This window comes from Suncus etruscus, chromosome 8 (genome assembly GCF_024139225.1).
Source record: "Suncus etruscus isolate mSunEtr1 chromosome 8, mSunEtr1.pri.cur, whole genome shotgun sequence".
NCBI classification, from domain to species: Eukaryota; Metazoa; Chordata; class Mammalia; order Eulipotyphla; family Soricidae; genus Suncus; species Suncus etruscus.
Genome location: NC_064855.1, coordinates 20,740,014 through 20,767,766, shown reverse-complemented (window position 1 = coordinate 20,767,766; position 27,753 = coordinate 20,740,014). Strand labels below are relative to the sequence as shown.

Genomic DNA, 27,753 nt, shown 5'->3' with positions numbered 1-27,753 from the left:
GAGTACAGAGCCAGGAGTAACCACTGAGTGCTGCTGGGTGTGGCCCCAAATTCCACCCCCCCACACACACATACAAAGATTTCTGTTGAAATGTTTTAATAATCCTATTTAGTTATTGTTGTTTTTTGTTTTGTTTTGTTTAGGGGGGACACCTTGCTGTATTCACGCTTATTTCTGTCTGCTCTGAAAGACCACTCCTGGAATTATGAGGTTCTGGGGAATGAACCCAGGCCAGCCATGTCCAAGAGAGATGCTCTACCAACTCTCTTATTGTTCCTGTCCCATAATAACTTTGTTTTATTAGTGGTGTAGGAAATAAAACAAAGAGAATTGCATGCAGCACAGTAAGACTGGCCTTACTTACCCTTTCTCATAGTGCCTGAAGACCAGATTTCCCCCTTTAGTTAGTTGTAATTATATGGGGCCAGAGCGGTGCTACAAATGGTAGGGCGTTTGCCTTGCATGTGGCTAATCTAGGACAGACCAGGGTTCGATCCCCCGACTTCCCATATGGTCCCCCAAGCCAGAAGGGATTTCTGAATGCATAGCTGGGAGTAACCCCTGAGTGTCACTGGGTGTGGCCCAGAAAGCAAAAAAAAAAAAGTTGTAATTATTATGAAGACTACCTCATAATATACCCCAGCAGAGCTGGGGCAAGGGGGCTCTCTCTTTCTATCTCTAAGGGGGCAAGGCATAAAATGCCAAGGATAGAACCCAGGGCCTGGCACCTGGCATCTTATAGCACTTGAGCCACATCTCTGACTCTCTGTTTTTCTTTCAAATTGCTCCTGGCTTCTCTCTCTCTCTCTCTCTCTCTCTCTCTCTCTCTCTCTCTCTCTCTCTCTCTCTCTCTCTCTCTCTCTCTCTATCTCTATCTCTCTCTCTATCTCTCTGTCCCTCCCTCCCTCTCTCTGTTCCTCTCTCTCTCGCTCTCTCATTCTCTCTCTCTCTCCCCCCACTGCTTATACAGAAGTATAAGCCTTCTAAGAAGGCCAAAGTGCTCCTTTGTCATTAACAAAGGCCAATGTTAATGACATTCATTTTCATGAGCAAAAATGTATTAGGATGCTTTAACCACTCCATAGATGTGAAAATAATTTTAATACATACCCACTCACAATGTATACTTTTATTTTGAACCTCTTACACCTTGAGGGACAAAATCAAAGGGGCATGGAGTCTAACTCAAAGGCTCTTTAAAAATCCTTCCTTGGCTTTTTGATGAGATGCCATGTCTTAATCTTATTTTTTCTTTTTTTTTTTGGGGGGGGGTCACACCCAGCAGCACTCAGGGGTTACTCCTGGCTCTATGCTCAGAAATTGTTCCTGGCAGGCTGGGGGAACCATATGGGATGCCGGGATTTGAACCACCGACCTTCTGCATGCAAGGCAAACGCATTACCTCTATGCTATCTCTCCAGCCCCAAATCTTATTTTCTCATGATGTCTTTCTCGCTAGGTTTTCCATGATGATGATGCCATCCCTGGCTGGGAAGGGAAAATCGTGGCCTGGGTGGAAGAAGACCATGGAGAGAACTAAACTGAATGTTAGGTGGGACTTGTGGAAATCAACTCACCCTGGCTGCTTGACTCAGGAAAGAGGATCGAAACCAGGAAACACTACGAAGTTTCTAGTTCATGCTGCCAAAGGAGAAGCTTCTCTGAGAGTGACGGCCAGAGGCCAGTCCTGTTTGTGTGCCTGGCACATGATCCTTAAAATCCCTGTCCAAATGGAGACCCCGGCTTCCTCCAGAGTTCCTCTTCTGAGGAACAATGTTTCGTTCCACTCTGGGGACAACAAATCCAAGGCCTTAACCAATGGGGATGGGCTGGTAGGCTCCTGTCGGGGCATAGCTGCTAGGACCTGGAAACTGGGAATGGGATGTGTCACTCTGGCATGTTACAGTATTAATTGGCCTCAATGGTTACATCAGAGTTTCAGCGTATCACAGACAAGACACAACTGGGTCTCCTGTTTCCTGCTTCTCTGCAGCTACTGCAAACACATGGAGGGGGCAGCCTACCCCTCAGCCAGCTTTTTGGACTGGATGTGGATGGTGCAGAATCTTGAACTGGTTGTAAAACAGCGCACATCCTTGGCCAAAACCATAATGAAGTTAGACCTTGAGCTGCCTCTTTTGTCTTAACCTGGTTCTGCAACTTGTCCTTGAGCCCAAGAGGACATATTCCATGTACTGCTACTTATCTCTGGGGACTCTTAATTGTAGAGTCTTTTTAAACGTTCTGATGGACTTTATATTTGAGGGAATAAGGAGTTAAAAGGGCTCCTTGAGAATCCAGACGGGTGTAGAAAGGTGCTGCTACCCATATCTTCTTGACTTTCTTTCCCTTAGGACATTGTTTCTCTCCTGATATCTCCTTTGCACTCAAAAAGGAGACTTGCCATTAATTTCAGTGATTTTTTTGTGAATTTTGAGAACCAAGCATGAGTTACTGATCTGGCTTTCTTTGTTTCAATGCCAGAAGTATTTTTTTTCTATTATCTATTGAATTTAGGCTGATCCTTTAGGACACAATAGAAACTATGGGGCATGGAGCATGAGTTGTGAATGGCAGGGTTGATTCTGGATGAAAAAAAAACAAACAAACAAACAAATCTAGAACACTTTCTCATGTGTGACATTACTAAGTGGAGTAGCTCAAAAATAAGTCAAATTGCCAGTGAGTACTCAGTAACTTGGGTTTTCTCATTCATTCACCAGTCATCACCAGTCATTGTATATATAGGTACATCCATCATACGCAAGTTTGTATGATATACGTATACATGAAACACAAACAAGCAGCCTGCCTCTGATCACCAACATTCACTGCCAACCTAAAAAGTTAGATCAGTTCTGGGTTCTTGACCCATCTGTCTAGTTCATCACCCGTTTCAGCCATTTCCAGCAGACGACTGATGCTCCTAGAGGACATTTCATTGTTTTATATGGAACTGTCTTTTTAAAATAATTCATGTTTGGAGAATTCTTTTGTAACTCATTTACCTTTTTTTGTCTGAGAATCACGTCTATTTTTATAACTTGAGTGTGAGTTCTGTATATTCTCACATTCTGTATACTCGATCCATTTTCTAGAGAACCTGGTGACTTTTTTACAGGCTCTTCTTACCAGCCCTTGTGGCTTTAGATCAGCTTTATTTTATTAAAAGTATATTAATGACAACTAACTACAGTTCCAATTCTGCCTGCCATTTTAGGGGTGGAGGTAGTTTTAATTTAAAATTGAACTGATTGCTGCTCTTGTAGACTAGAGTTCAAAAGATGGCTGATATGGTCCACGTAAGTTGACCAAATTTTCTCCTATTCACAGGAGAATGATTTTTCATTTAAAAAAATGTAAAATGTTTGGTAAAGACTGTTCAAATCAAGAAAAATTCATTATGGAAGAAAATAGAAGAAAGCATATTCTCGGGTCCTTTTTTAGAGAAGTCTGTCTGGATAAAAAGTTCTCGAGTCACCAATTTGTCTGTTACATGAATTCTAGTGTTTTTCTCTAAAGCAGCACCAGAGTTTTTAAGCCAAAATCCTATATTGTATTTCCCATACAGTACAGCTGGAGAACCTCTCTCTTAAGTCAGTTTTATTTTTTAACTTGTCAGGTTTTTATTTGTTTGTTTCAGACAACAGTCTTAACTTATGTAGAATTGAACTTTTCAGAGAAAATTAAATCAGAACAATTTCAAAGTCACCTCAAGCTGATTTTTCTTACTGATTTATGTCCTCTGGAAGAGGAGTCACATGGCCTTTGCATCCATAGAAAATTGAAATTGAGGATAGGAGGGGAAAGAACATTTTTTTCCTTTAGTTCATAAATCTATTGTGCCACAGTTAATGACTGAGTACCCTTGTTACAGGTTAATCATTCTTGCTCCAGTAATTCTTGTATAAAATGTGTCGGTCATCCTTGTTTCAATTTCTAGAGACTGAGAAGGCTTCTGAGAAGTGTGCTCTGATCGATTCAGGTTTTAAATGTCTGGTTTAGATGCCGGTGGCTATACCAGTGTCTCCTAGACTGAGTGCTGTCCTCTAGTGGCACTTGTGTGGCATGGTCGACCCTTCTACAGCTGAAGTTCTTTTGAGAAAAGGAAAGAGTTAAAATGTTAAAGACGTCATAAAATAATCTTTAACCCCCACTGGGTTAACAAAATAAATGACCCTCTTGTAAAAATAAACTAGCATAAAGCTCAATTCTTTAAAATGCCTTAATTGAAAAACTGGACTGGGGGCCTAAACAATAGCTGGTGGAAGAGTGTTCTGTTTGCCTCTCAAAGGGTCCACCTGGTTTAGATCCCCAGCATCCCATAAGATCACCAGAGCCTGACAAGAATAATTACTGAGTGAAAATCCAGGAATCAGTCCAGAGCATTGCAGGGTGTGGCCCCCAAACAAAACAAAATTGATAAGTACTGAGGAAGTGACAGGAGAGAACATAACAAGCTGAGAGCATGCTTTTCAAACAGGAGGCCTGGGTTCCATCCCTAGCATCAACCAAGCATCTCTGGGAGTGACTCCCAGGCACTGCTGGGTGTGCCACGCTCACCCACAGCCATCCCTCCAAAACTCCACCAACATTCAAAACCAAAAAAATAACCAGGGACTCTTCTCATTCAGTTTCTTCAATTAGCTGAAATTAGAACAATTTACAATTGAACCTAAAGAATGTGGGTTAAACTTTACTCGGTTATGGCAGTTCTACTTCCTGACCAACCTCTGAAGACTTTTGATCAACTTTCAAATTAAAGAAAGATCTTGAATACTTTACATCAAATTCAAGAAAACTCTAATTTCTGTCAGAATTATTTTTATTTCCACCTCCAAAATAAACATGATTACACACTCCTATTGTGTGAATTTACGTAAGAGGTATGGTTCATTTAAAGTAAGTATATATAAGATTCTATTTTCATAGGAACCTGGATGTTTGCAATCATTGCTTTCAAAGAGATTGACTGCCACATATTCTATTTTCCCTTTTACAATGCTTTCATTAAGACTTAAAGAGGCTTGTGATTATCAAAGTGATAACCACTTTTAACTGCCTGTATGTACCAGCTTTTTGAACTAATTAAGAGGAAAAAACAAACAATAAAATGGAGCTTGCAAACTGAATACTATAAGCCATCTTCATTTGTGTTTACCTACGGATGTTAATCAATGAAGCAGTTAACCTTTAGTAAAAGTAAATATCCTCAAGTGATTTCCCTGGTAGCATGTTTACTCATTACTAGGAGAGTATAGATAAGAGTTTATTGCCCCAGATATTTTACTATTGGTATTTCTAATGTAAGCACAAAATGGACTATTCAAAAATAATTCATTAGTTCCACTTTTATTTACTAATTTTTATTTTAATTTTTCTTTTTGGGTCATATCTGGCAGCGCTCAGGGGTTCCTCCTGGCTCTATGCTCAGAAATCACTCCTGGCAGGCTCAGGGGACAATATGGGATGCCAGGATTTGAACCACCATCTTCTGCATGCAAGGCAAATGTCCTACCTCCATGCTATCTCTCCGGCCCCTAGAGGTTACTTCTGACTGCTCAGGGACCACTCCTGGCAGTGCTTGGAGGACATATATTAAAATAAACTTACTGTTGGGCCTGGAGCAATAGCATAAAGGTAGGGCGCTTGCCTTGCATGCAGATGACCCGGGACTGACCCAGGGTCGATCCCTAGTATCCCAAATTGTCCCCTGAGCTTGCCCGGAGCGATTTCTGAGCACAGAGCAAGGAGTAACCCCATGAGAGCCACTGGGTGTGGCTCAAAAACTATAAAAAAGAAAAATTAGTGTAAACATGAGGCCAGAGCAATAGCAGAACGGGTAGGGCATTTACTTAACACACAGCCGACTTGGGTTTGATCTCCAGCATCCCATATGGTCCCCAAGAACTGCCAGAAATGACCACTGAGCACTGCTGGTGTAGCCTCCTCCCCCCCAAAAAAAAGTTACTGTAAACAGTCTAACGTGAAAGCAAAGAAATATTAAGAGACTTTCAGAAATGACAATTTAAAAGAACCAGAATTGACAAAGTTGTTTCCCTAAAACTTAAGGATTTAACTTCAATTTAAATGGCTTTTATGGGGCTGGAGAGATAGCACAGTGGTAGGCCATTTGCCTTGCACATGGCTTCGCCTAAGATGAACCTCCGTTTGATTCCTGGCATCCCACATGGTCTCCCAAAGCCAGGGGCTATTTCTGAGTGCATAGCCAGGAGTAACCCCTGAACATCAAGGGTGTGGCCCCAAAAATAAAACAAACAAAAATATATAAAGGTATTTATGTATGCCAATCTTTAGTCCTGTACTTTTACTTGACCTCCAATTTCCTATTTTCAACTAATTATCAAGATTAATGCGTTACATGTATAGTTTAACTCAGAACCTTCCATTACTAATTCCTCTGCCCTCACTCTGTTTTTATATCAGTAATACTATAAGTGTCCTGACATCAAATATTAGTTTTGAATCTCCTATTTTCTTAAATTCTTTTTCCAGGGGCTGGAGCGGTGGCACAGCAATAAGGCATTTGCCTTGCACGTACTAACCTAGGACAGACAGCGGTTTGATCTCCTGGCATCCCATATGGTCCTCCAAGCCAGGAGCGATTTCTGAGCTCATAGCCAGGAGTAACCCCTGAGCATCACCGGGTGTGCTCCCTCCAAAAAAATTCCTTTCCAAACTGGTGCTTTTAAGTCTATTCTTTTTTAATTGAATGAACAACCATAAGCATTCCTGACCTACCTTTGGCATAACAGAAACATTTCCAGGCTTTTTGACATATACCCTCCTATATGTGTCAATAGTATATTTAAAGGGATGTGGTGGGTTCAATACTTAGCACCCAAAAAGCTCATTTAAAATATAAACATGAGGGGCCAGGGAGATAGCACAATGGTAGGGCATTTGCTTTGCACGTGACCAACCCATGATATATCTGAGTCCAATCTCAGGTATCCCATATGGTCCCCTGAGCCTGCCATATGGTCATCCTCCTGCTGAGGAGCAATTTCTGAACACAAAGCCAAGAGTAACCCCTGAGCACTGCTGCCAGGTGTGGCCCAAAAACTAAAAAAATAAAATAAAATATGAACTTGAGGCTGCTGGGATGTAACAACTCACACATAGAATACTTGCCTTGCAGGTGAGACCTTAGGTTCAATCCTTGGCAAAAAAAAAAAAAAAGGTATACTATGCTTTAAAAAATGTAAAAAAAAAAGTGAGGTTGAAGCAATAGCACAGCCAGTAGGGCACTTGCTTTGCACGCAGCATTGCCATGTGTGGCCTTTCCATTTCCCCAAAACATGAAACAAGGCGTGTCTTACTTAAAAGTGAACAGCACAGAAAACTGAGGATCATCAGAGGAATTTAGATTTAACTAAATCAAATGCAATGAAAGTAAAATATTTTGGGCTGGAGAGATAGCATGGAGGTAGCATTTGCCTTGCATGCAGAAGGATGGTGGTTCAAATCCCGGCATCCCATATGGTCCCCCAAGCCTGCTAGGGGCGATTTCTGAGTGTTAGAGCCAGGAGTAGCCCCTGAGCGCTGCCCAGTGTGACACAAAAACAAACAAAAAAGTGAAGTTATGTCTATTTAATCTGTTCCTGGTTTCTGAATAGTTGTTTTTCCAAAGAAAATTTTTTTTGCTACTTAGCTATTATTTCCCTTTTGGAAATTATATATATTACATATATATGGCAAACCTAGTAGTGCTTGGAGTTAGAGGTCTAGAGCTCCTTGGATTCTTTTCTTTAGGTGTATAGCTAGGGTTTCTGATCTGTGCAGATGTGTGTGGTACTTGGGAGCTATGTATACCTAAAGGTGTTGGGGCCTGGCACATAGCTCCAAGCTTTCCCACTGGTGCTATTTTCCTGCCTGTTTTGAAGGCCATAAAAATATTGAAATAAAATGTATGCTTTTTTTTTTTTTTTTTTTTTTTGGTTTTTTGGGTCACACCCGGCAGTGCTCAGAGGTTACTTCTGGCTGTCTGCTCAGAAATAGCTCCTGGCAGGCACGGGGGACCATATGGGACACCGGGATTCGAACCAACCACTATTGGTCCTGGATCGGTTGCTTGCAAGGCAAATGCCGCTGTGCTATCTCTCCGGGCCCAAATGTTTGCATTTTTTAATTTCTAAAACTACTATTCAATTTCTCCTATGAATTTATGTTTCCCTGCCATCTCAACACAGCTTGGTTTCTTTGAAAAGAGAAGCTATTGTTTTTAATGTTGTGTTTTAACTTTTGTGTTTAATGTTGACAGTCAGCAATGAGACAGGCCCTCCGAGAAGCAGCAAGGACCAGGTGTCAAGGCCCCGTCATGGAGGCATGAATGAAGCAGGTGGTGGGCATTCAACAGGAGAGAGAGATATCCATAGCTTGACAGGACAGAGCCCCAAAATAGCACAGAAGAGCCGACTGCAGCCTAGGAGAAAGATCCCTGGCCAGGAGCAAATAGAACAAGCTGTCAAGCTATTCAGGGCTTCCTTGGGGACCAGCCTCAGAACTGGCAGCTCCAACAGTGCCAAAGACCAGGGAGCCGGCGGGTGTTTTGAAGGAGCTTTTGCCTGATCCAGGAACGGGAGGGTGGACATGTCAAGATGAGAGGAACTGTGAGTGCTCTTGAAAGGCCAGGGCGCTGGCTCAACTTGGCTTTTTGACCTGGGCACTGAACACAGGCCTGAAACCATGAAATACTACATCCAGGCTGTCTTGCACCTCCCAGAGTTGAATTGCTAGCAAGGTCGAACACGTTTTTTCTTTCCAATTTTGGGCCACATCTGGCCGGTGTGTGTGTGTGTGTGTGTGGCCTGAAGTCATGAAATACAATGTGTGTGTGTGTGGCCTGAAGTCATGAAATACTGTGTGTGTGTGTGTGTGTGTGTGTGGCCTGAAATCATGAAATACTGCATCCAGGCTGTCTTGCATCTGGCTTGTGTGTGTGTGTTTTGGGCCACATCTGGCCAGCCAGCTCAGGGTGTGTGTGTGTGTGTGTGTGTGTGTGTGTGTGTGTGTGTGGCTTGAAATCATGAAATACTGCATCCAGGCTGTCTTGCATCTGGCCTGTGTGTGTGTTTGTATGTGTGTGTGGCTTGAAATCATGAAATACTGCATCCAGGCTATCTTGCATCTGGCCTGTGTGTGTTTTGGGCCACATCTGGTGTGTGTGTGTGTGTGTGTGTGTGTGTGTGTGTGTGTGTGTTTGTGGCCTGAAATCATGAAATACTGCATCTGGTCTGTGTGTGTGTGTGGCTTGAAATCATGAAATACTGCATCCAGGCTGTCTTGCATCTGGCCTCTGTGTGTGTGTTTTGGGCCACATCTGGCCAGCCAGCTCAGGGTGTGTGTGTGTGTATGTGTGTGTGAGAGAGAGGCAGTCATGGCTGGTGTGTATGTGTGTGAGACAAAGTCATGCCAGGCAGTGTCCTCCAGGCTGTGCCAATATTGCTGCCAATATCCCTTCCAGATGTGTCGCGTCGGTCAGCGCGTCCCTCCGGTCGGCGCCTCCGGCTACTGAGTCCAGCCAGCCGCAGTCAGTCAGTCGTGGTGCCCGTGGGGAGCGGACCTTCCTCTTGGCTGCCCTTCACAGGGCCAGGCTGGGGAACCTGCTCACCCAACTTCCGGTTGGGCCACACACCTGTGATACTTGACCCATGCCATCCAGGTCCACTCAGGCCCATCCAAGTCCATCCATGCCCATCCTGGCCGGGGCGCGAGGAGGGCGCCTCAGGAACCAGCTGAACAGCAGCGGCCAAGGGTGGAACAGCAGCGGCCAAGGGTGGGCCCAGTCCCTGGGTGGGGGGGGGGGTTCTCGCTTCGCTCTTGAGGGCACCTCGGGTCCTGCCCCTCATCCCCATCGCCCCTCAGCCCACCGCGTTTGGGGCCACTGAGAGGCTCGGGATGCCACTTCCGGGCGCGCCTCTCAAATCCCCCCTCCCACTTTCCCTTTTTCGGCGCTTCCGGTTTTTTTCCGCGGCGGGTTCTGCTAAGCCAGTTCCAGCCGCCGGGTTCCAGCGTCGCCGTCGCCGTCGCCGTCCCCGGCTCGGACGCTCAGTAAAGACCGCGGAGGAAAGGGGCGGGGCCGAGGCGCGGAAAGCGAGCGCGTTTTACGACAGCGCGCGCGACGGGCGCGGCGTGACTGACGGCAGCGCCTCACCGCGCCGCTGTCGGAGAGGTCACTCCGGAGACGCCGCGGGGTGGTCGGCGGCGGCACGATGTGGCGCGTGTGTACGCGGCGGGCCCAGCGTGCGGTCCCGGGGGCCGTGTTCTGGGCGCGGCGGGGCGCGCGGAAGGGGAAGGAAGGCCCCGGGGCTCCGTGCGGGGTCCCGCGGGCTGCGGGTCCCGGGGCGATCCCCGCCTACGGTGGCGGGGTCCGGGCCCTGAGCGGCTGGATCCCCTGCACCAGCCCCGGGGCCACGGCGCGCAGTCGCTGCTGGCTGCAGCTTCGGGGGCCGCAGAGCCGCCGCGCCTACAGTCTGCCCCCGCATCAGAAGGTGAGCCCCCCGCCCCGGAGATTTGACCTTTCGGGGGGCATCCCCACCGCCACCCCGCTATCCTTTGATCGCTTCCTTCGCAGCCCCTGGATTCTCCTCCCACTTGCTTTCGTCGTGTGTCCTGTCATCATCGGTCCTGACACCGCTAGGCCAGGCCGGCGCTGACTCTTGAGCTTCCCTCCCCTGCTGGTTTGTGTGTGTGTGTGTGTGTGTGTGTGTGTGTCACTCACTGACAGCACTAACCCTGGCGCCTATCTTCTATGTGGGAAGGTGGCCTAGCATTGATCAGCCAGGAGTGGGGTGCAAAGGAGTGGAGAATGCAATGCCCCAAGTGTGTGCCACTCACCGACAGCACTTCCCCTGGTGTCTGTCTTCCATCTGGGAAGGTGGCCTAGCACTGATCGACCAGGAATGGGGTTCAAAGGAATGGAAAATGCAGTGCCCCAAGTGTGATTTGTGTGTGTGTGTGTGTGTGTGTGTGTGTGTGTGTGTGTGTGTGTGTGTGCCACTCACTGACAGCACTTCCCCTACAGCCTGTCTTCTATGTGGGAAGGTGGCCTAGCATTGATCGGCCAGGAGTGGGGCTCAAAGGAGTGGAGAAATGTAGTGCCCCGAGTGTGATGGAATTCCAGTCCTCTGCAGGCAATTAAAGTCAACTACATACATAAAACATTAAACCCCAGTTCTCAAGTTTCTCCTTTTTCTCCTCCAGGTGCCATTGCCCTCCCTTTCCCCTACCATGCAGGCGGGGACTATAGCCCGGTGGGAGAAAAAGGAAGGGGAAAAAATCAACGAGGGTGAACTGATTGCAGAGGTAAGTTGCTTTATGTATAAACACGAGCGAGAAAGAAAATGAGATTAGTTTAATCGACTAATTAAGCTGTGTTGCCATCCCCTTAAGAAACTTTTTTTGGGTGGGAACATTCTTAGTGATACTACTGGCATACTCTTGGATCTGTGCTCAGGGATGGTTTTTGGTAGTGCTTGGGAATCTATATGTGGTGCTAGGCATTGAACCTGATTTTTGGCTGCATGCAAGGCAAATGCCTTACATGCAGTAAAATCTCTCCTGCCTCAAGAAACTTATTTATTTTTAGTTTTGGGGCCAGACCCAGTAGTGATCAAGACTTACTGCTGACTCTGTGCTCAGGGATCACTTCTGGCAGTACTCAGGGGACAGTAAAGGATGTTAAGGATCAAATCCTAATGGACTGTTTGCAAGGCAAGTTCCCTACCTGCTGTATTATTTCTCTGGCCCAAGAGACTTATATTTACAAACTGATGGTAGAGAAGTTTCATTGTGTAAGTGTAAGTTGTGCATTGATTTCTAATCAACATAATTAAAAAAAAATCTCTGATAGGTGCTTAACCTTCAGCTCTTGATTTGTGTGATTCTAGACACAGCTAATAAAGTGGGTACTAGCAGTGTGAACCTAAGTTCTTGCATTTGTGTTGAAAGGTTGAAACTGATAAAGCCACTGTCGGGTTTGAGAGCCTGGAGGAGTGTTACATGGCAAAGATTCTTGTTCCTGAAGGTACCAGGGATGTTCCAGTTGGAGCAGTCATTTGTATCACAGTTGAAAAGTGAGTAGTGCATGCTGATAATGCCTTTGGGACTTCGATGATTAGTTTAGTGTTTAAACCCATGATTGAGGTAACAGGTGTTAAAAGCCGCTAAGACTACTTCTAACGGAGCTGATCTACTTTCTCATCCCCTTATGTTTATGCATTCTTTCTCTTCCTTAGGCCTGAGGATATTGAGGCCTTTAAAAATTATACATTGGATTCCTCGGCAGCACCCACCCCACAGGCAGCCCCAGCACCAACCCCTGCTGTCGCTGCTTCGCCACCTACACCTTCTGCCCAGGCTCCTGGTAGCTCATACCCCACTCACATGCAGGTGAGGCTCAGCCTCTGAGTGTTTATTGCTGACTCTTTTTTTTTTTTTTTATGACTATCACATCCTGGAAACTATCATTAAATGTGACCAGCTATTGTCATTTCAACGTACATCAAAGTTAACTTAATTCTACTTATTCCAGGCCTGTGAATTTTAACAGTTCCTTTAACCTTTCTGCCTCAGTTAAATGCTTTGCACTTCATTCAAGAATGTTATTATCAAGAGGATATTGTTACATATCTGTTTCCCGAGTAGGAATTTTATAAGACCAAAGTGTTACATGACGAATGAAAGTTGCCATTTGATGTTTTCCTTTGATGTCCCGTTTTCTAAATGTGGGTGAGGTTCAGTAGTATTACTTGAGACAACTGACAACAAATAGTGTAGGATAAGCATATATAAGAGCAGGGTGGATCGAAGTAGTGTGGATTCTGTTAACAAAATCAGCGTATAAGTAACTAAATTTACTATATATTAAGGTCACCCCATGTACATTGTATTTCAGATCTTGGACGTAGATACAAAATAGCTGTCCTTTTTCTGAAGCATTAAGACTAGACCTTCAGGGTCGGTGAGGTAACACAGCAGTAGGGTGTTTGCCTTGCATGCAGCCTACCTGGAAGGGACCTGGTTCCACCTGATCCCCAGCATCCCATTTGATCCCCTGAGCCTACCAGGAGTGATTTCTGAGCACAGAGCCAGGAGTAACCCCTGAGCGTCGCTGTGAGTGATCCCCAAACCAATAAAAAATAAACTAAAAAAGACTAGATCTTCATTTAGTTTTAGTTTGTCGAAATGTTTATATAGGGATCTTTTTCTTTGTTCATAATATATATTGCAAGGTTTTAACAGGTTTCACCTGTTGTTCAGTTTACACTTTTACTTACCAACTATAAGAGCTGAAGATGGGGCCGGAGTGGTGGCGCAAGCATTAGGGCGTTTGCCTTGCACACAATAACCATTCCCCAGAGTCCCATATGATCCCCCAAGCCAGGAGCGATTTCTGAGCGCATAGCCAGGAGTAGCCCCTAAGCGTCACTGGGTGTGACCCAAAAACCAAATTAAAAAAAAAGCTGAAAATGACAGATTCTGAGCAGGAAAAACATATTTCTTTTTTTTTTTTTTTTGGTTTTTGGGTCACACCCTGGCAGTGCTCAAGGGTTACTCCTGGCTCTATGCTAGAAATCGCCCCTGGCAGGCTCGATGCCAGGATTCGAAGCACCGTCCTTTATGCAAGGCAAACGCCTTACCTCCATGCTCTCTCTTCCGGCCCCGGAAAACATATTTCTAATTAGAATTCTAAGGAATGGTTTAACTTTCCCCTGTTTTCCTGAGATATTATTAACAAATTGATATTTCTTTCAGTATCTTTTGAGTCCATATATAAGAATTTGTAGGAGGAAATGAAACCTATAACTGAGTATACACCCAGAGTCAGTGCATGAATTAGCTATCAGCCATATAGACAAGAAAACACTTTTCATTTAGAAAAACTCATGTTTGGCTTCTGTTGACTATCGTCAGAATGATTCTTAACCTTAAATACAAGACTGAAATTGAGTAGTCCAATACCAAGATCATTCTGAGAAAACAGAGTGACTTAAAATAAATGTTAAGGAAGGATGAGGGGTATATAGTTCAGTGGCAGAGCTCATATTTTGCACGTGGAAATGCGCATTGTGGAATGCTGGGTTTGATTCCTGGCACCACATATACAATGTTAAAAACTGAGAAGGTGCTGGAGGAAGTGGTATCTCTTTTTCTTTTTTTTCAATTTTTGTCAGATTGGGTAGTAATGGTGACTACTCCCAGTTTGATCCACAGGGGTCACTCTGCTGGTGCTGGGGGACCGTGTGGTATTATGGATCAAACCTGAGTCTCCCACATGCAAACTATGTGCTCAGCCCATGGCTTTTAACTTTGGAAGGTGGGTTCATTATCATTGAAACTGTAAAGCAGGAATTCAGAAGGCTGTTTCAGTTGCTGAGTTGCAGAGCTTTTTTTGCTGTGAGGGAGGACATCAGGTAGATGGGAATTTTAATTGTAAGCACTGTCATTCCAGAACAATACTCAAGCTTGCCTGGGTGCTTCATGTCCAGGCTATTTTAGTATTAAGTAATAATACGTGCTTATTTCTACAGGTGCTTCTTCCTGCCCTCTCCCCCACAATGACTATGGGCACAGTTCAGAGATGGGAAAAAAAAGTGGGTGAGAAGCTAAGTGAAGGAGACTTACTGGCAGAGATCGAGACTGACAAGGCCACAATAGGTGAGAGTTCTTCTGCTCTTAATGGTTGAGGCACTGAGTTTCACTCTCTGGTCCCTGGATCACTGCCAAGAGGGACACCAGAGAACAGAGCCAGGAGTAAATCCTGAGCGCAGCCAGGTGTGACCCAATGTAAAAACAATAGGTTGCTGTTTTATCTTGAGTGATAGGTAATACAAAAAATTTTAATTCTTAGGATAAATTTGCAGTTAGATTTATACTAGTTCCATACAGCACTCTCACTGAATCAAAGATATGTCCATATGAGTTATTTTTGGCCAGAGTTTGCTTCTTAGCTTTATATATTATTAAAGAACTATATCACAACTATTGTCTCTAATCTGGATAATGGCTAAAATATAGAGGAAACAGAAAAAAAAGTTATTTTATTTATTGGTTTTTATACTATACCCGTTAGTGTTCAAGGGCTTCTACAGCCATGTTGGTGATTTGCTTCTTGTGCTCTGGGGACCATATCTAGTGGCAGGGGTTGGATGTGGAGTGGAGGAGAGAAAGGCAAGAATCACTCTGTTGGTACTTGGGGACAAGAGTGTTTCTAGGGAATCAAACTGAGGTCATATGCATACAAGGCAGGTTCCTGATCTCCTACTATCTCCCTGGCCCTAAAATCTTTTAAAACATGTTGGGCCACTAGTGGCCATGATTGGGGTCCCAGGGCCATTCCCAGTGACATTTCTTGCAGGACCATGCAATAGTAGGGATCAAACTCTGGGCTTCTTATACATGCAAGTAATGGGCTCTACAGCTGATCTCTGGCCCTGGAGAAAATAATTGCCAGCTGTGGACATGGCAGACTCCCAGCCCAGAACTTGGGAGTTACTTCCAGCAATGCTCAGGAGACCAGTACTGGGTACTGAACTCAGGCTTTTGTACACAAAGTCTGTTGTGATCTCTCTCCAGCCCAAAAATGTCAGGCAGGAAATTGCCAAGGATGGTAAAATGATTTTCACGAAAAATTGAAACTAGAATTTAGACCCTTTTCATAATCTGGGAATGATTATGAGGAAGTGAGTGTGTGTGTGAGTGCACGCATGCATGTGTGGCTTAGGGATGCCAGCAAATGTATAGGACAAGGGAGGTAGCTGAGGGATGAGTGAATGCCTTACATGTGTAAGACCCTGGGTTCAAACCTCTGCACTAGTCTATATATAGTGTGTACTCTGTGTATACGTATGTACATCAGCATCATAGTACATCCTTTCTGTTTTTTGGGGGGATGGGGTGAGTTTCTCCCAAGCAGTGCTTAGAAGATTGGGGGAGACATTCATAATAATACTTGAGTCCAGCTGTATGATGTGGACATTTGATACTTGGACCCATCAGTGTGCTCCTGCATGGACTTAATAGCATTTGGGCCTATCAGGGACATACCCAAAAGTGTTGGGAGGGGGCCATGTCGTAACATATCAGGGTCCTTTGTATGTCAGACATGTACTTCAACCCTTTGAGCTATTTCCCCAGCTCTTCTGATTTTTTTTTCTGTTAAAGGAATCACACATGAGGTCCATCTGGGTCATGTGGGTCATGTGGGTTAGGGGTGAAATGGGAGCTTGTGCCAGGGATTGAACTTCATTTATCTACAGTATGCCCCCTTGCTACTCGAATCCCATCCCATCTTCCTCCTTACGATTTATATATTAGCTCAGAAATAAAACCAATCTACATACTCATTTGTGATACTATTTACAAATATTTTTCCCTGTCTAGTCCCAAGATGCAATGGGAGATACTGGATATACTTTGCAGTGGTTACTTGCAAGTCATTCTTTCAACTCATTCTGTGATGGTACTGTAGGACAAAGGAGATCTTAAACAGGACTCTACTGGGCTAAGGCATAGCTTCCCACTTCTGTCAGTGATTCCTTTTCATCTTTCTGCCTATTGTGCTTTCCTTAAGAGTTTTGTGTTTGTTTTTGGTGATGCTTGGGGGACCATATTGGATAGTGGGTATTGACCTTGAGTTGGCCGTGTACAAGACAAATGCCCTCCCCTCTCTACTATCACTATAGTCCCTCTTGTAAAATTTAGTTAGAGGGACTGGAGAAGTAGTATAGGGTTTAAGACACTTACATGTGTCTGATCGCGGTTCCACCCCTAACCCTACATAAGAACTCCTGAGCACTCTCAGGATTACCAGTCCCCTCATACCCACAATTTTGTTTGTTTGGTTTCTGGGCCACACCTGGTGATACTCCTGGCTATACGTTCAGAAATCGCCCATGTTTTGGGGGAGTTCAGAAATCGCTCCTGGTTTGGAGGACCATATGGGACGTCAGGAGATCTAACCGAGATACATCCTAGATCAGCTACGTGCAAGGCAAACACCTAATCGCTGTGCCACCACTCGGGCCCACACCCACAATTTTTAATCTTTTTTGGGGGGGTGTACCACACCCAGCTGTGTTCAGGGCTTAGTCCTGGCTCTGCACTGGGGAATTACTCCTGCTTGTGCTAAGGGGAACCATAGGGGATGCTGGGGATTGATTCTAGGTTGGCTGTGTGCAAAGCAAGTGTCTTACCTACTGTACTATTGCTCCAGCCCCAATTTTTTTTGTTTGTTTTTGAGCCACATCCATCAGTGCTCAGGTTACTCTTGGCTCTGCACTCAGAAATTACTCCTGGGGCTTGGGGACCATACGGGATGCAGGGGATTGAACCCAGGTTAGCCAGGTGCAAGTCAAACCTGCTATGCTGTCACTCTTCCCCCATGCCCAAATTTTTTTAGAACAAAAATTTTGATAAATACCAAATATTATTATAGAAACTGGTATCAAAAATTTTAGATGTATTTATTTTGTTTTGGGGATTCCCCAAGTAGTGCTCAGGGCTTACTCCTGACTGTATGCTCAAGGGATAACTCCGGTGAGTCTTGGAGTACTAGGGATGGAACCTGGGTTGGTCATGTGCAAGGCTGATGCTCTACCTTTATACTATCTCTGGTCTTTGGCATTGAATATTTTAGACTTGTACTAAATTGTCTCCAGAGAAGTATTACTTGGGTCAAACTCTTTGTGAGTTTGGAATCTTTTCTTCTAATTATACTTTTAAAAATGACTCTTGTTGAGGCCGGAGTGATAGCACAGTGGTAGGGTGTTTACCTTGCACGTGACGTCTGACCCAGAATAGACCTAGGTTCCATCCTTGGCGTCCCATATGGTTCCCCAAGCCAGGAGCGATTTCTGAGCACATAGCCAGGAGTAACCCCTGAGCATCACATGGTGTGACCCCAAAATCAAAATCAATAAAAAAAAAATAAAAAGACTTGCTATATTCAACTATGAGGTTGAATTTCTCAAGGTTTCCTAGTTTAGAAAGCTGCAAATCAATAAATTGTTGGGCCAGAGAAATAGTTCAGGGGTTAAGGTCTTCCCCTTGCATGTAGCCAACCCCAATTTGAACCCTAGCATAGAATATAGTCAGTCCTCTGAACATTTCCAGGGGTGTTTCCTGAGTATAGATCTTAGAGTATCCCTTGAGGATGACTGGGTATGTCTTAAAACCCAGGGGAGGGAGGGAAATAAAACAAACAACGGTGCTATAAATGGGACTTCCTGGCTCACACCATATACATATCTACACAGTATGAAATATGCACAAAGATATGTTATTCTGTGTTCCAATTAATTGTTCTTGTAAGTATATGTTACATCTGTTGAGTCAGTGTACCCAGAGTGGTGTAATAACAAGGCCCACGATACAGTCAAGACTGCTCCAAGCATGTGGAAGATTGAGTGATACTTTGTATTTTCCAAGTTGACTGGTTTAGAAAATTTCTTCCAGCCTGGCTCCTATAAAATTAGAGATTTCAGTGGCCGAGCGGTGGCACCAGCGGTAGGGCATTTGCCTTGCATGTGGCTAATCTAGGACAGACTACAGTTTGATCCCCCGGCATCCCATATGGCACCTCCAAGCCAGGGTCGATTTCTCAGCACATAGCCAGGAGTAACCCCTGAGCGTCAGTGGGTGTGGCCCCCAAAACAAACAAACAAAAAAATTAGAGACTGCATTCTGGAGATTTTTTCCTTTTTTGTGGGGGAGCACACTCAGTGACACTCAGGGGTTACTCCTGGCTCTACACTCAGAAATTGTCCCTCACTCGGGGGATCAGATGAGATGCTGGGGATTGAACCCAGATTCGTCCTGGGTCTGCTGCATGCAAGACAAATGTCCTACCATTGTGCTATTGCACCGGCCATGGAGACTTATTCTTTTAAGTGAATGTTTAAAATATAATAAATACAAAGTATTGTAGTAAAAATAAACAAATTAACTGCAAAAAAAAAGTTTCCAGCACTAACTTTATAAATGGTGCTCCCTAGAACAAAAATGAAAGAAAAAACAACATGTAAGAAAGTAGACCAAACATTTCAGAAGTCTGGTTACAGTTACCTTGTTTGTTTTAGTTTTAGTTTTTTTTGATTTCTTGGTTTTTTGGTTTTTGGACCACACCTGGTGACGCTCAGGGGTTACTCCTGGCTATGCTCTCAGAAATCACTTCTGGTTTAAGGGGCCATATGAGATCCCAGGGATTGAACCCAGGTCCCGTCCTGGGTCAGCCATGTGCAAGGCAAACACCCTACTGCTGTACTATCACTTCGGCCCCAGTTACCTTGTATTATAATGAACTTATAGGTTGTATAATGATTTTTTAAATAAAAAGTTAGGTTGATAGCTGATATAAAAGACAGAATAGGGGCTGGAATGATGTAGTAAAGCAGTTAGAAGCTTTTGCCTTGTACACAGCCAACCTGGATTCCATTCCCAGTACCCCATATAGCCTTTTGAGCTCTGTGAAGAGTAATCTCTGAGCGTAGATCCAGGAGAAAGTCCTGAGCACCACTGGGTCACCCACCCAAGTCAACAAACCAGAATAGATATATAGCGGTGTGGTTATTTCCAATATTGAGACATTTTCCATGATTCTTGCATAGTCGAATTAACAAAAGATGGATATACAGTTGTATCTTGGAATGGGAAAGGATGGCTTGAGGCACACCCAGGAGTGCCCATGGTTTATTCCTGACTTTTCTCAGTAATCGCTCTCTCCAGTGCTCAGAAGACTATTTGTGTTAGGCACTGAACCTGGGTTGGCCATATGTAAGACAGGTCCCTTTGCCACTGTACTATCTCTCCAGCCCCTTTAAATCTTTCCTGACATTTTCTTGAGTTGCTGCTTAATTCTCTATCCTCAGAATGAAAGAGAATTTACTGTCTCCCACTGTCAGATGTCCTAATTATACCATGTTGGATGTTAAGATTCCTCAAGATGTTTATCAAAGAGAGACATGTTGCCACAGAAAAACAAGATCCAAAAGGCAGAAGTTGTCCTTTGAATAAGGGCCCGAGAATTATATTGGGTAGGGTATTTACTTGGCATCCTGTGACCTGGCATCTCTTATGAGCCTCAAGCACCACCAGGAGTAATATGGGCATCACTGGGTCTGACCCAAAAACCAAACGGGGGAACAAAGCCCTCTGTTAATGGTTTCTTATTAGGCATAGTGCCACATGTAAACTCAGTGAATAGCTCTACGGATGCATTTAGGGTTATAATTCCACAGCACTAACCAGCACATTTGCTTCTGTAATTTACTGTCCATTCGGGTTCTGACTTAAGTGACCCTTGATACTTTGTTAGTTCCCTAACACAATCTTGTAGTCTTAGAGGTCCATATTGTGGCTACCCTCAGAGATGTGATTTGTGGGTTTCTTTTGGGTATTGGAGGGGAATCCCAAGGAGTGCTCAGGAGGTCTAGACGCCTCTCCCAAGGACGCTTCTCCCAAAGATTCTCTCCAGTGCATTGCTGCTTGGCCTTAATGTGTGTGTGTGTGTGTGTGTGTGTGTGTATGTGTGTGTGTGTGTGTGTGTGTGTGTGTGTGTGACAGACAGACAGACAGACAGAGAAAGAAGCAAAGTAGTTTTTATCAAGAGTATTTTAATGAGAGAAGTGAGAAAAGAGTACAAGAGAGAATATGGGTTCTCCACAGTAGAAAAGCTTGGCCTAGAGATATTCTTAAGAGTGATAGAACAGCGGTAGAGTGTTTGCCTTGTACACAGCCAACCCCAGATGGACCCTAGTTTGATTCCCAGAATCCCATATGGTCCCCCCGAGCCTGCCAGGAGCAATTTCTGAGTCCAGAGCACTGCCGGGTGTGACCCAACACCCCCCAAAAAGAGTGGCTTTTAGAGCTAACCTCTTTCTGAAATCTGTTTTATATTACTTTGTACAAAGTATTGTTTCTAAGTACATAAAAAATACTAATTCAGGGGCTGGAGAGACATTACAGAGGGTAGGTTGTTTGCCTTGCATTTGGTTACTCAGGTTCTATCCCTGGCACTCCACATGATCTCCTGAGATCACCAGGAGTGATCCCAGATCATGAAGCCAGGAATAAGCCCTGAGCACCACCTGGGATGCTGGGGATCCAACCCAGGTCGGCTGGATACAGTGTAAGCACCCTACTCACTATACTATTGCTTCAGTCCCTGCCATCCCACGTTTTATCCTTGGTAGTGCATATTCCCCAAGCAGAAAGCCAGGAGCATTCCTGTGCTTTGAGTTTGGTAAGCTAGCAGAAACCTTTGAATTCTCTCTATTTTTTTCTCTTTAATTAAGGTTTTGAAGTCCAGGAAGAAGGTTACCTGGCAAAAATCCTGGTTCCTGAAGGCACAAGAGATGTCCCGCTAGGAACGCCACTCTGTATCATTGTAGAGAAAGAGGCCGACATATCAGCATTCGCTGACTACAGGCCAACGGCAGTTCCTGACTTAAAATCACAAGTACCGCCAACTACCCCACCCCCAGTAGGTATTCTAAAAATGAGCGAACTTTTATCGTACTCCTTTCTAACTTAAGGGGATTGGACTCTTAAACTTTAGGTTTCTTCCCGTTCTAAGATTCTACAGCATTCACCAAAACTAAATTGTCAGATTCTTGCAATGATTTTCATATTCTCTTAAAACTTGCTGAGAACAAACTCAGGTTACTATTGCTTTTCTATTTTAGATATAGATATATATGCTTGAGGAGGGTAATACTTTGTTTCCTATTTTCTGTAGAACTTAGTATGTAATCTTTTGCTGTCAGTCATCTTATTATGTACATATTATAGTAGTTTAAGTTTATATTTAAAAAAGGTTTTATTTTGTAACCTTAACATGAGTTGGCCCATTTTGCATAAAATTCAGTCTGTCACTAGGTAGATATCAGTGATTTTCAACCACTGATACTTGAACTAGAGCCAGTCTATAAATGTGAGGTTGAAAATATAATAGATTGATTATATACTTAAAAATGAACTAATAGGAAGTTAAAGCTGTGATAACATAATATGCTTCTGCACTTGCTAAATTAAAGTGCTAAGGAGGCCTAGAAGTATATACTTTTTTTTTTCTCCCCCCCAGAAGTATATACTTTTATCAGAGAAATCTTCTTCCCAATTTGCATGTTTCTGTAGTGCTAACAGGTAACAGTGCTAACTTTTTTGTTTTTGTTTTTGGGTCACACCCAGTAGCGTTCAGGGGTTACTCCTGACTATACACTCGTTCCTGGCAGGCTCGGGGGACCATATGGGGTGCTGGAATTCGAAACACCATCCTTCTGCATGCAAGACAAAAAACGCCTTACCTCCATTCTATCTCTCTGGCCCTAACTTTTTTTTTTTTTTGTCTTTTTGTCACACCCGGCTGTGTTCAGGGGCCATTTCTGGCTCTTTGCTCAGAAATCGCTCCTAGCAGGCACAGGGACCATATGGGATGACGGGATTCGAACCACCGTCCTTCTACATGCAAGGCAAATGCCTTACCTCTGTGCTATTTCTCCGGCCCCTAACTTATTTTTTTTCATTTTATTTTTTTTAATAATTTTTTTATTTTTTTATTTTTTATTTTATTTTATTTTTTTTTTGGTTTTTGGGCCACACCCGGTGACGCTCAGGGGTTACTCCTGGCTATGCGCTCAGAAGTCGCTCCTGGTTTGGGGGACCATATGGGACGCCGGGGGATCGAACCGCGGTCCGTCTCCTAGGCTAGCGCAGGTAAGGCAGGCACCTTACCTCCAGCGCCACCGCCCGGCCCTAATTTTTTTATTTTTAATTAAGAGAACAAAGATGCAAAGAAAGAGGACAAGGTAAAGTTACAGTGGAAGGACAATCACCCATAACATAATTCTCAGAAGAAGTCCCCTTGCTGATATCTTAACTTTGAACTTTCAGCCAAAGAACATTAAGACAAACAAAATAGAATCCATGTACAATTACTTTGTCCCTCAAGTCCTCAGATTGTAACACATTATAATATTTCTTAACAGCACACAAGGCAATCTAAAGCCATAAAACTTACGTAACTCCTTAAACATTAGAGGCATAGTATTTTTTACATTTCCCTGTACATGCATATTAGCTTAAGTTAACCTCAAATTTTAAGTGGTTTTTTTTTTAAGGATTAGAGTCAAAGGAGCACAGTAAAAACGGTGTTAGAGTGGCAATTGTTGTTTTCATAGGCCCACCAAAATATGAGAGGCATGGAAAGGAATAACCTTGGCCTAAATACAAAGAGACCCTAACCCTGAAGTTTCCTGGCATAAGACCAACTCTAGGCTCCAGGCAAGTTAGATCATCCAATACAAGATATTGTCCGTAGTGCCAACACACTTTTCATACAGTCTCTGTTGTTGGCATCATGTTTCTGTATTAAAGATCCTGGAATATGCATATCCTACATAGAAGTCAGGATGTGGAACGTCCTCTCGTTTCACCTCACCATTAAAGGACAAAGCAGGAAGCCCTGTCCTGTAAACAGGTCGTTGTTGTTAAGTCTTCTCAGTGTTAAGGGAAGTCTCTTTTGAGCAGGTCGATGTCTGAGCAGTGGTATAGGGTCTTCCATGGTAGAGGATTGCTTCCAGGTGATGTTATAGACAAACTTGGATGTTTCGTGGATGTCTTCTCTAGATCAGGGGTGAATGAAGAATGCCCATTCTTCTGAGGTCTATACCAGGTCATTATGTCAATGTTCAGGGTGTAAGGTCCCTTTGCACTACAAGATTTGTGTATTCCAATCTCTATTAGATAGGATCTTATTTGTATGTATAGTATTTTCTCATTTTAATGTGCCTATGCAAAAAAGGAGCAATGCCACGTGGCATTATTGGTGCATATGGGGGCCATAAGAACAAGTCCAATAATCCCCATGACATGATTCAGTCATAAGCATTAAACTGGGGGACTCTTTCACCAAAATTCCTTGTTGAACAGCTCATAAAGAGAAGATAAAAAGTGGTTAGAATCGTCACTATTGGGGCCGGAGAGATAGCATGGAGGTAAGGCGTTTTGCCTTTCATGCAGAAGGTCATTGGTTCGAATCCCGGCGTCCCATATGGTCCTGTCCCCGACCCCCCACACCCCACCCCCCCCCACCCCCCGTGCCTGCCAGGGGCAATTTCTGAGCATGGAGCCAGGAGTAACCCCTGAGCACTGCTGGGTGTGACCCAAAACCACACACAAAAAAAAGAATCGTCACTGTACAAGAGAGTATTTAGTAAGACTTATAGTTGTCAGGGAAAAACACAAAATATTCTAAAGACAAAAGTGTCCGTTTTATGTCTTTTGAAACAGTTTAGGGTTTTTACACACAATGCACGGCTGTGATTAGAATTGTGCAATACTGAAGTTAAAAAGAGTAATGTGGGTTAGTGATGTTTGAGGGGTGAGAGAGTTAAGGAGTAAAAATGAGCTTTGAAGGGGTGTGGAAAAGGGCAGATACAACATGGACATTCTGGATACGCAAAACATAACATAAAGATAAGGAATACTCTTAATATATGCAGTTTTCTTAATATATGCAGTTTTCCATATGCAGAGTGGTCAGTGACAAACAGCGCAACCGAGCAAATCTCAGCACACCCCAAGTTAGGACCAACCTTGTCTGGCTGCCTGGGCTGCCACCCCAGAAGGCCTGGAGGCCGGGGGCAGAAGAGGGGAAGGCTGGGAGCCTATCAAGGCTCCCAGCGCACCCACCCTGACTTATTTTTTAAGAAACTTTCAAAATGGATGGGGCCAGAGATAGCACAGCAGTACGGCATTTGCCTTGCATTACAGCCAATCCACAACAGATGGTAGTTCGAATCCCGGCATCCCATGTGATTCCCCCGTCCCTGCCAGGAGCAATTTCTGAGCACAGAACCAGGAGTAACCCCAGAGCGCTGCCAGGTGTCACCCAAAACAAAACAAAAACAAACAAACCTTTAAAATGGAATCTTGTTAATATATTTCTTAAATTACTTTCAACATGGAACCCTCCAATTTTAAGGTCTAAAATTAGGTTAAGAAAAATTCAGAGGGAATTAGAAAGCCTGGGGAGGGGAAGGAGGGAGATGCGAGCACTGGTGATGGGAATGTGGCACTGGTGAAGGGGGCGGTATTCTATTTATGACTGAAACCCAACTACAATCATGTTTGTAATCACAGTGTTTAAGTAAAGATATTATCATTATTTATTTATATATATTTTTTGGGTTTTTTGGGCCACACCCGGTGATGCTCAGGGGTTACTCCTAGCTATGTGCTCAGAAATTGGTCCTGGTTGGGGGACCATATGGGACGCTGGGGGATTGAACCGAGGTCCATCCTAGGCTACCGCAGGCAAGGCAGACTCCTTACCCATTGTGCCACTGCTCCAGAATCTAATAAAGATATTATTAAAAAGAAAGAAAAATCTAAAACCATGTTGTTAAGGTAAGAGAATGAGAATAAAGAAAAGGCAGGGGCTGGAGCAGTGGCACAGTGGTAGAGTGTTTGCTTTGCATGCGCTAACCTAGGACAAATCACGGTTTGATCCCCAGCATCCCATATGGTCCCCCAAGCCAGGAGCGATTACTGAGTGCATAGCCAGGAGTAACCCCTGAGCATCACCGGGTGTGGCCCAAAAGGCAAAAAAAGAAAAAGAAAAGGCAAAAGATAAAAATAAAGAGAAGTTGTAAGGGTGATAATAACCATGTCACTCTGAACGTGTTAGAGCTGTCTGACCTTGAAGTTAACCAGGTTAACACTTTGGATGTAAGGATAGCTGAATTTGGGGAGGGTTCAAAAAAAAAAAAAAAAAAAAGGATAGCTGAATTAAACTTTGTGGCCTTCATGTTATAAAGTAAAATCATGACTTTATTTATTCATTTACTTTATGATTTATATTGCTGTATTGGTTAAGTAGGGAATATGTGTTACAATCTTAAGGGAAAAGGTTTAAAGTTACTTTATTAAAGTCGCTTATCTTTCAGGACAATCTTTGCAGCTATGAATTAACATTTTGTAACTTCTCTTAAAAGATGGCCCCTGTTCCTCCAACTCCCCAACCTGTAGCCCCTACACCTTCAGCTGCTCGCCCAGTTACCCCTGCTGCACCCAAAGGAAGAGTGTTTGCTAGCCCTCTTGCAAAGAAGCTGGCTACAGAGAAAGGGATTGACATTACACAAGTAAAGGGTAAGTTAAAATTTCCTTTTGATGATCAGGAAGTACAAATCTCTGTAGGTAGTTATGTTAAGCAGGAGAATAGAAAGGAACTCTTTTGTTGGGCCACAAAGTAGGGGAAGTTTCTGGCTCAACTTTGTCTAGGATTACTTGTTTACTTTTTTCTTTTTGGTTTTTGGGTCACACCCGGCAGCGCTCAGGGGTTATACTCCTGGCTCTACACTCAGAAATAGCTCCTGGCAGGCTCTGTTATATGGGATGCCAGGATTCTAACTATCGTCCTGCATCTAAGGCAAATGCTGTGCTATCTCTCTGGCCCCACTTGTTTACTTTTTTCATTTTGTGTTCATGGGAACTGCTTATTTGTTGTTGAAAATATATTGAGCTTATCCAGCAAGGTTAGGATGTAGGACTGAATTAATGATTTTGGGGGACAGAGATGTAGAGCTAGCCTAGCTGTATTCAGGGCTTACTCTTGACTGTGAAGTTAGGGCACACTCAGGGTACCCTATGTGGTGCCAGGGATTGAATGTAGGTTGACTGATTGAATCAAGGCAGTGTTGTACCCACTGGTAATTACCCCTTGATTGAATATTAATAAATGTCTATTAGTGTTCAGTGGATAGAATTTAGAGATGTGAAACCAAAATAAAATTGGGGTGCTTTCTAATGAGTTATATAGGGGCTGGAGCAGTGGTGCAAGCGGTAGGGTGTTTGCCTTGCATGCACTAACCTAGGATGGACCAAGCCACGAGCCATTTCTGAGCATATAGCCAGGATTAACTTCTGAGCATCACTGGATGTGGCCCAAAAAGCAAAAAAAAAAAAAAAAGAAAGAAAAAAAAAGAAAAAAGAAAAGAAAAGAAAACAAAGCTCCCCACCCCCAAATTGTGATTGAATACTTTAGTCTAATTTTAGCACTTAACCTAATGGGTTAATTCATTAACCCATGTCTTTATCTCTGTGTAACAAAAAAACAGCTTTGCATATAGGGCCAGAAGAATAAGACAGGGAGGGTGTTTGCCTTGCATGTGAATGACCTGGGTTCAATCTCTAGCACCCCATATGCTGCTGAGCACTGTCAGAAGTGATCTCAGAGCACAGAACCAGGAGTAAGCCCTTAGCGCCACTGGGTATGGCCTAAAAACAAAACAAAAAGACTGCTTCTGGTGTAGCCCAAATCTACCTCTCCCAAAATAAAATTACTTAAATATTATGAAAGTGATAAACTAACAATGTACATGTATATATAGGTGTATATGTAAAATGAAGGTGATAATGGTATACATTGAAGCAAGAAAAGTGCTTATAGCAAAGTGCTTACACTAAGATAATATAAATGTTCAATTTATTTTGTGATTGAGGCGTTTGCGTTGCACGTGGCCAACACAAGACAGACCTCAGTTCAAATCCTAGCATCCCATTTGGTCCCCCGAGCCTGCCAGGAGCAATTTCTGAGTGCAGAGCCAGGAATGCCACTGGGTGTGACCCAAAAACCAATAAACAAATAAATTAAATTAAATTAAGGGTTTAGAGAGATGTTACAGTATGTAAGATGCTTCTCTTGCATGGGGCAAACCTGGGTTCAATCCC

At 43.7% G+C, this 27,753-nt stretch overlaps 2 protein-coding genes across 2 annotated transcripts in view; both read left to right on the top strand.

Moving 5' to 3' along the window:
- The window catches only part of DIXDC1 (DIX domain containing 1), a 63,566-nt gene extending 58,434 nt beyond the window's left edge, over positions 1-5,132 (top strand). The window contains 1 exon segment of the mRNA XM_049778657.1: positions 1,460-5,132. Coding sequence (XP_049634614.1) covers positions 1,460-1,540 — 81 coding nt within the window. The 3' untranslated portion in view covers positions 1,541-5,132.
- Positions 5,133-10,195: 5,063 nt separating this feature from the next.
- The window catches only part of DLAT (dihydrolipoamide S-acetyltransferase), a 28,907-nt gene continuing 11,349 nt past the window's right edge, over positions 10,196-27,753 (top strand). Inside the window, exons 1-7 of the mRNA XM_049778643.1 lie at positions 10,196-10,514; positions 11,227-11,328; positions 11,974-12,098; positions 12,261-12,414; positions 14,556-14,682; positions 21,318-21,505; positions 26,019-26,172. Coding sequence (XP_049634600.1) covers positions 10,236-10,514; positions 11,227-11,328; positions 11,974-12,098; positions 12,261-12,414; positions 14,556-14,682; positions 21,318-21,505; positions 26,019-26,172 — 1,129 coding nt within the window. The 5' untranslated portion in view covers positions 10,196-10,235. The remainder of the gene's footprint in view (positions 10,515-11,226; positions 11,329-11,973; positions 12,099-12,260; positions 12,415-14,555; positions 14,683-21,317; positions 21,506-26,018; positions 26,173-27,753) is intronic.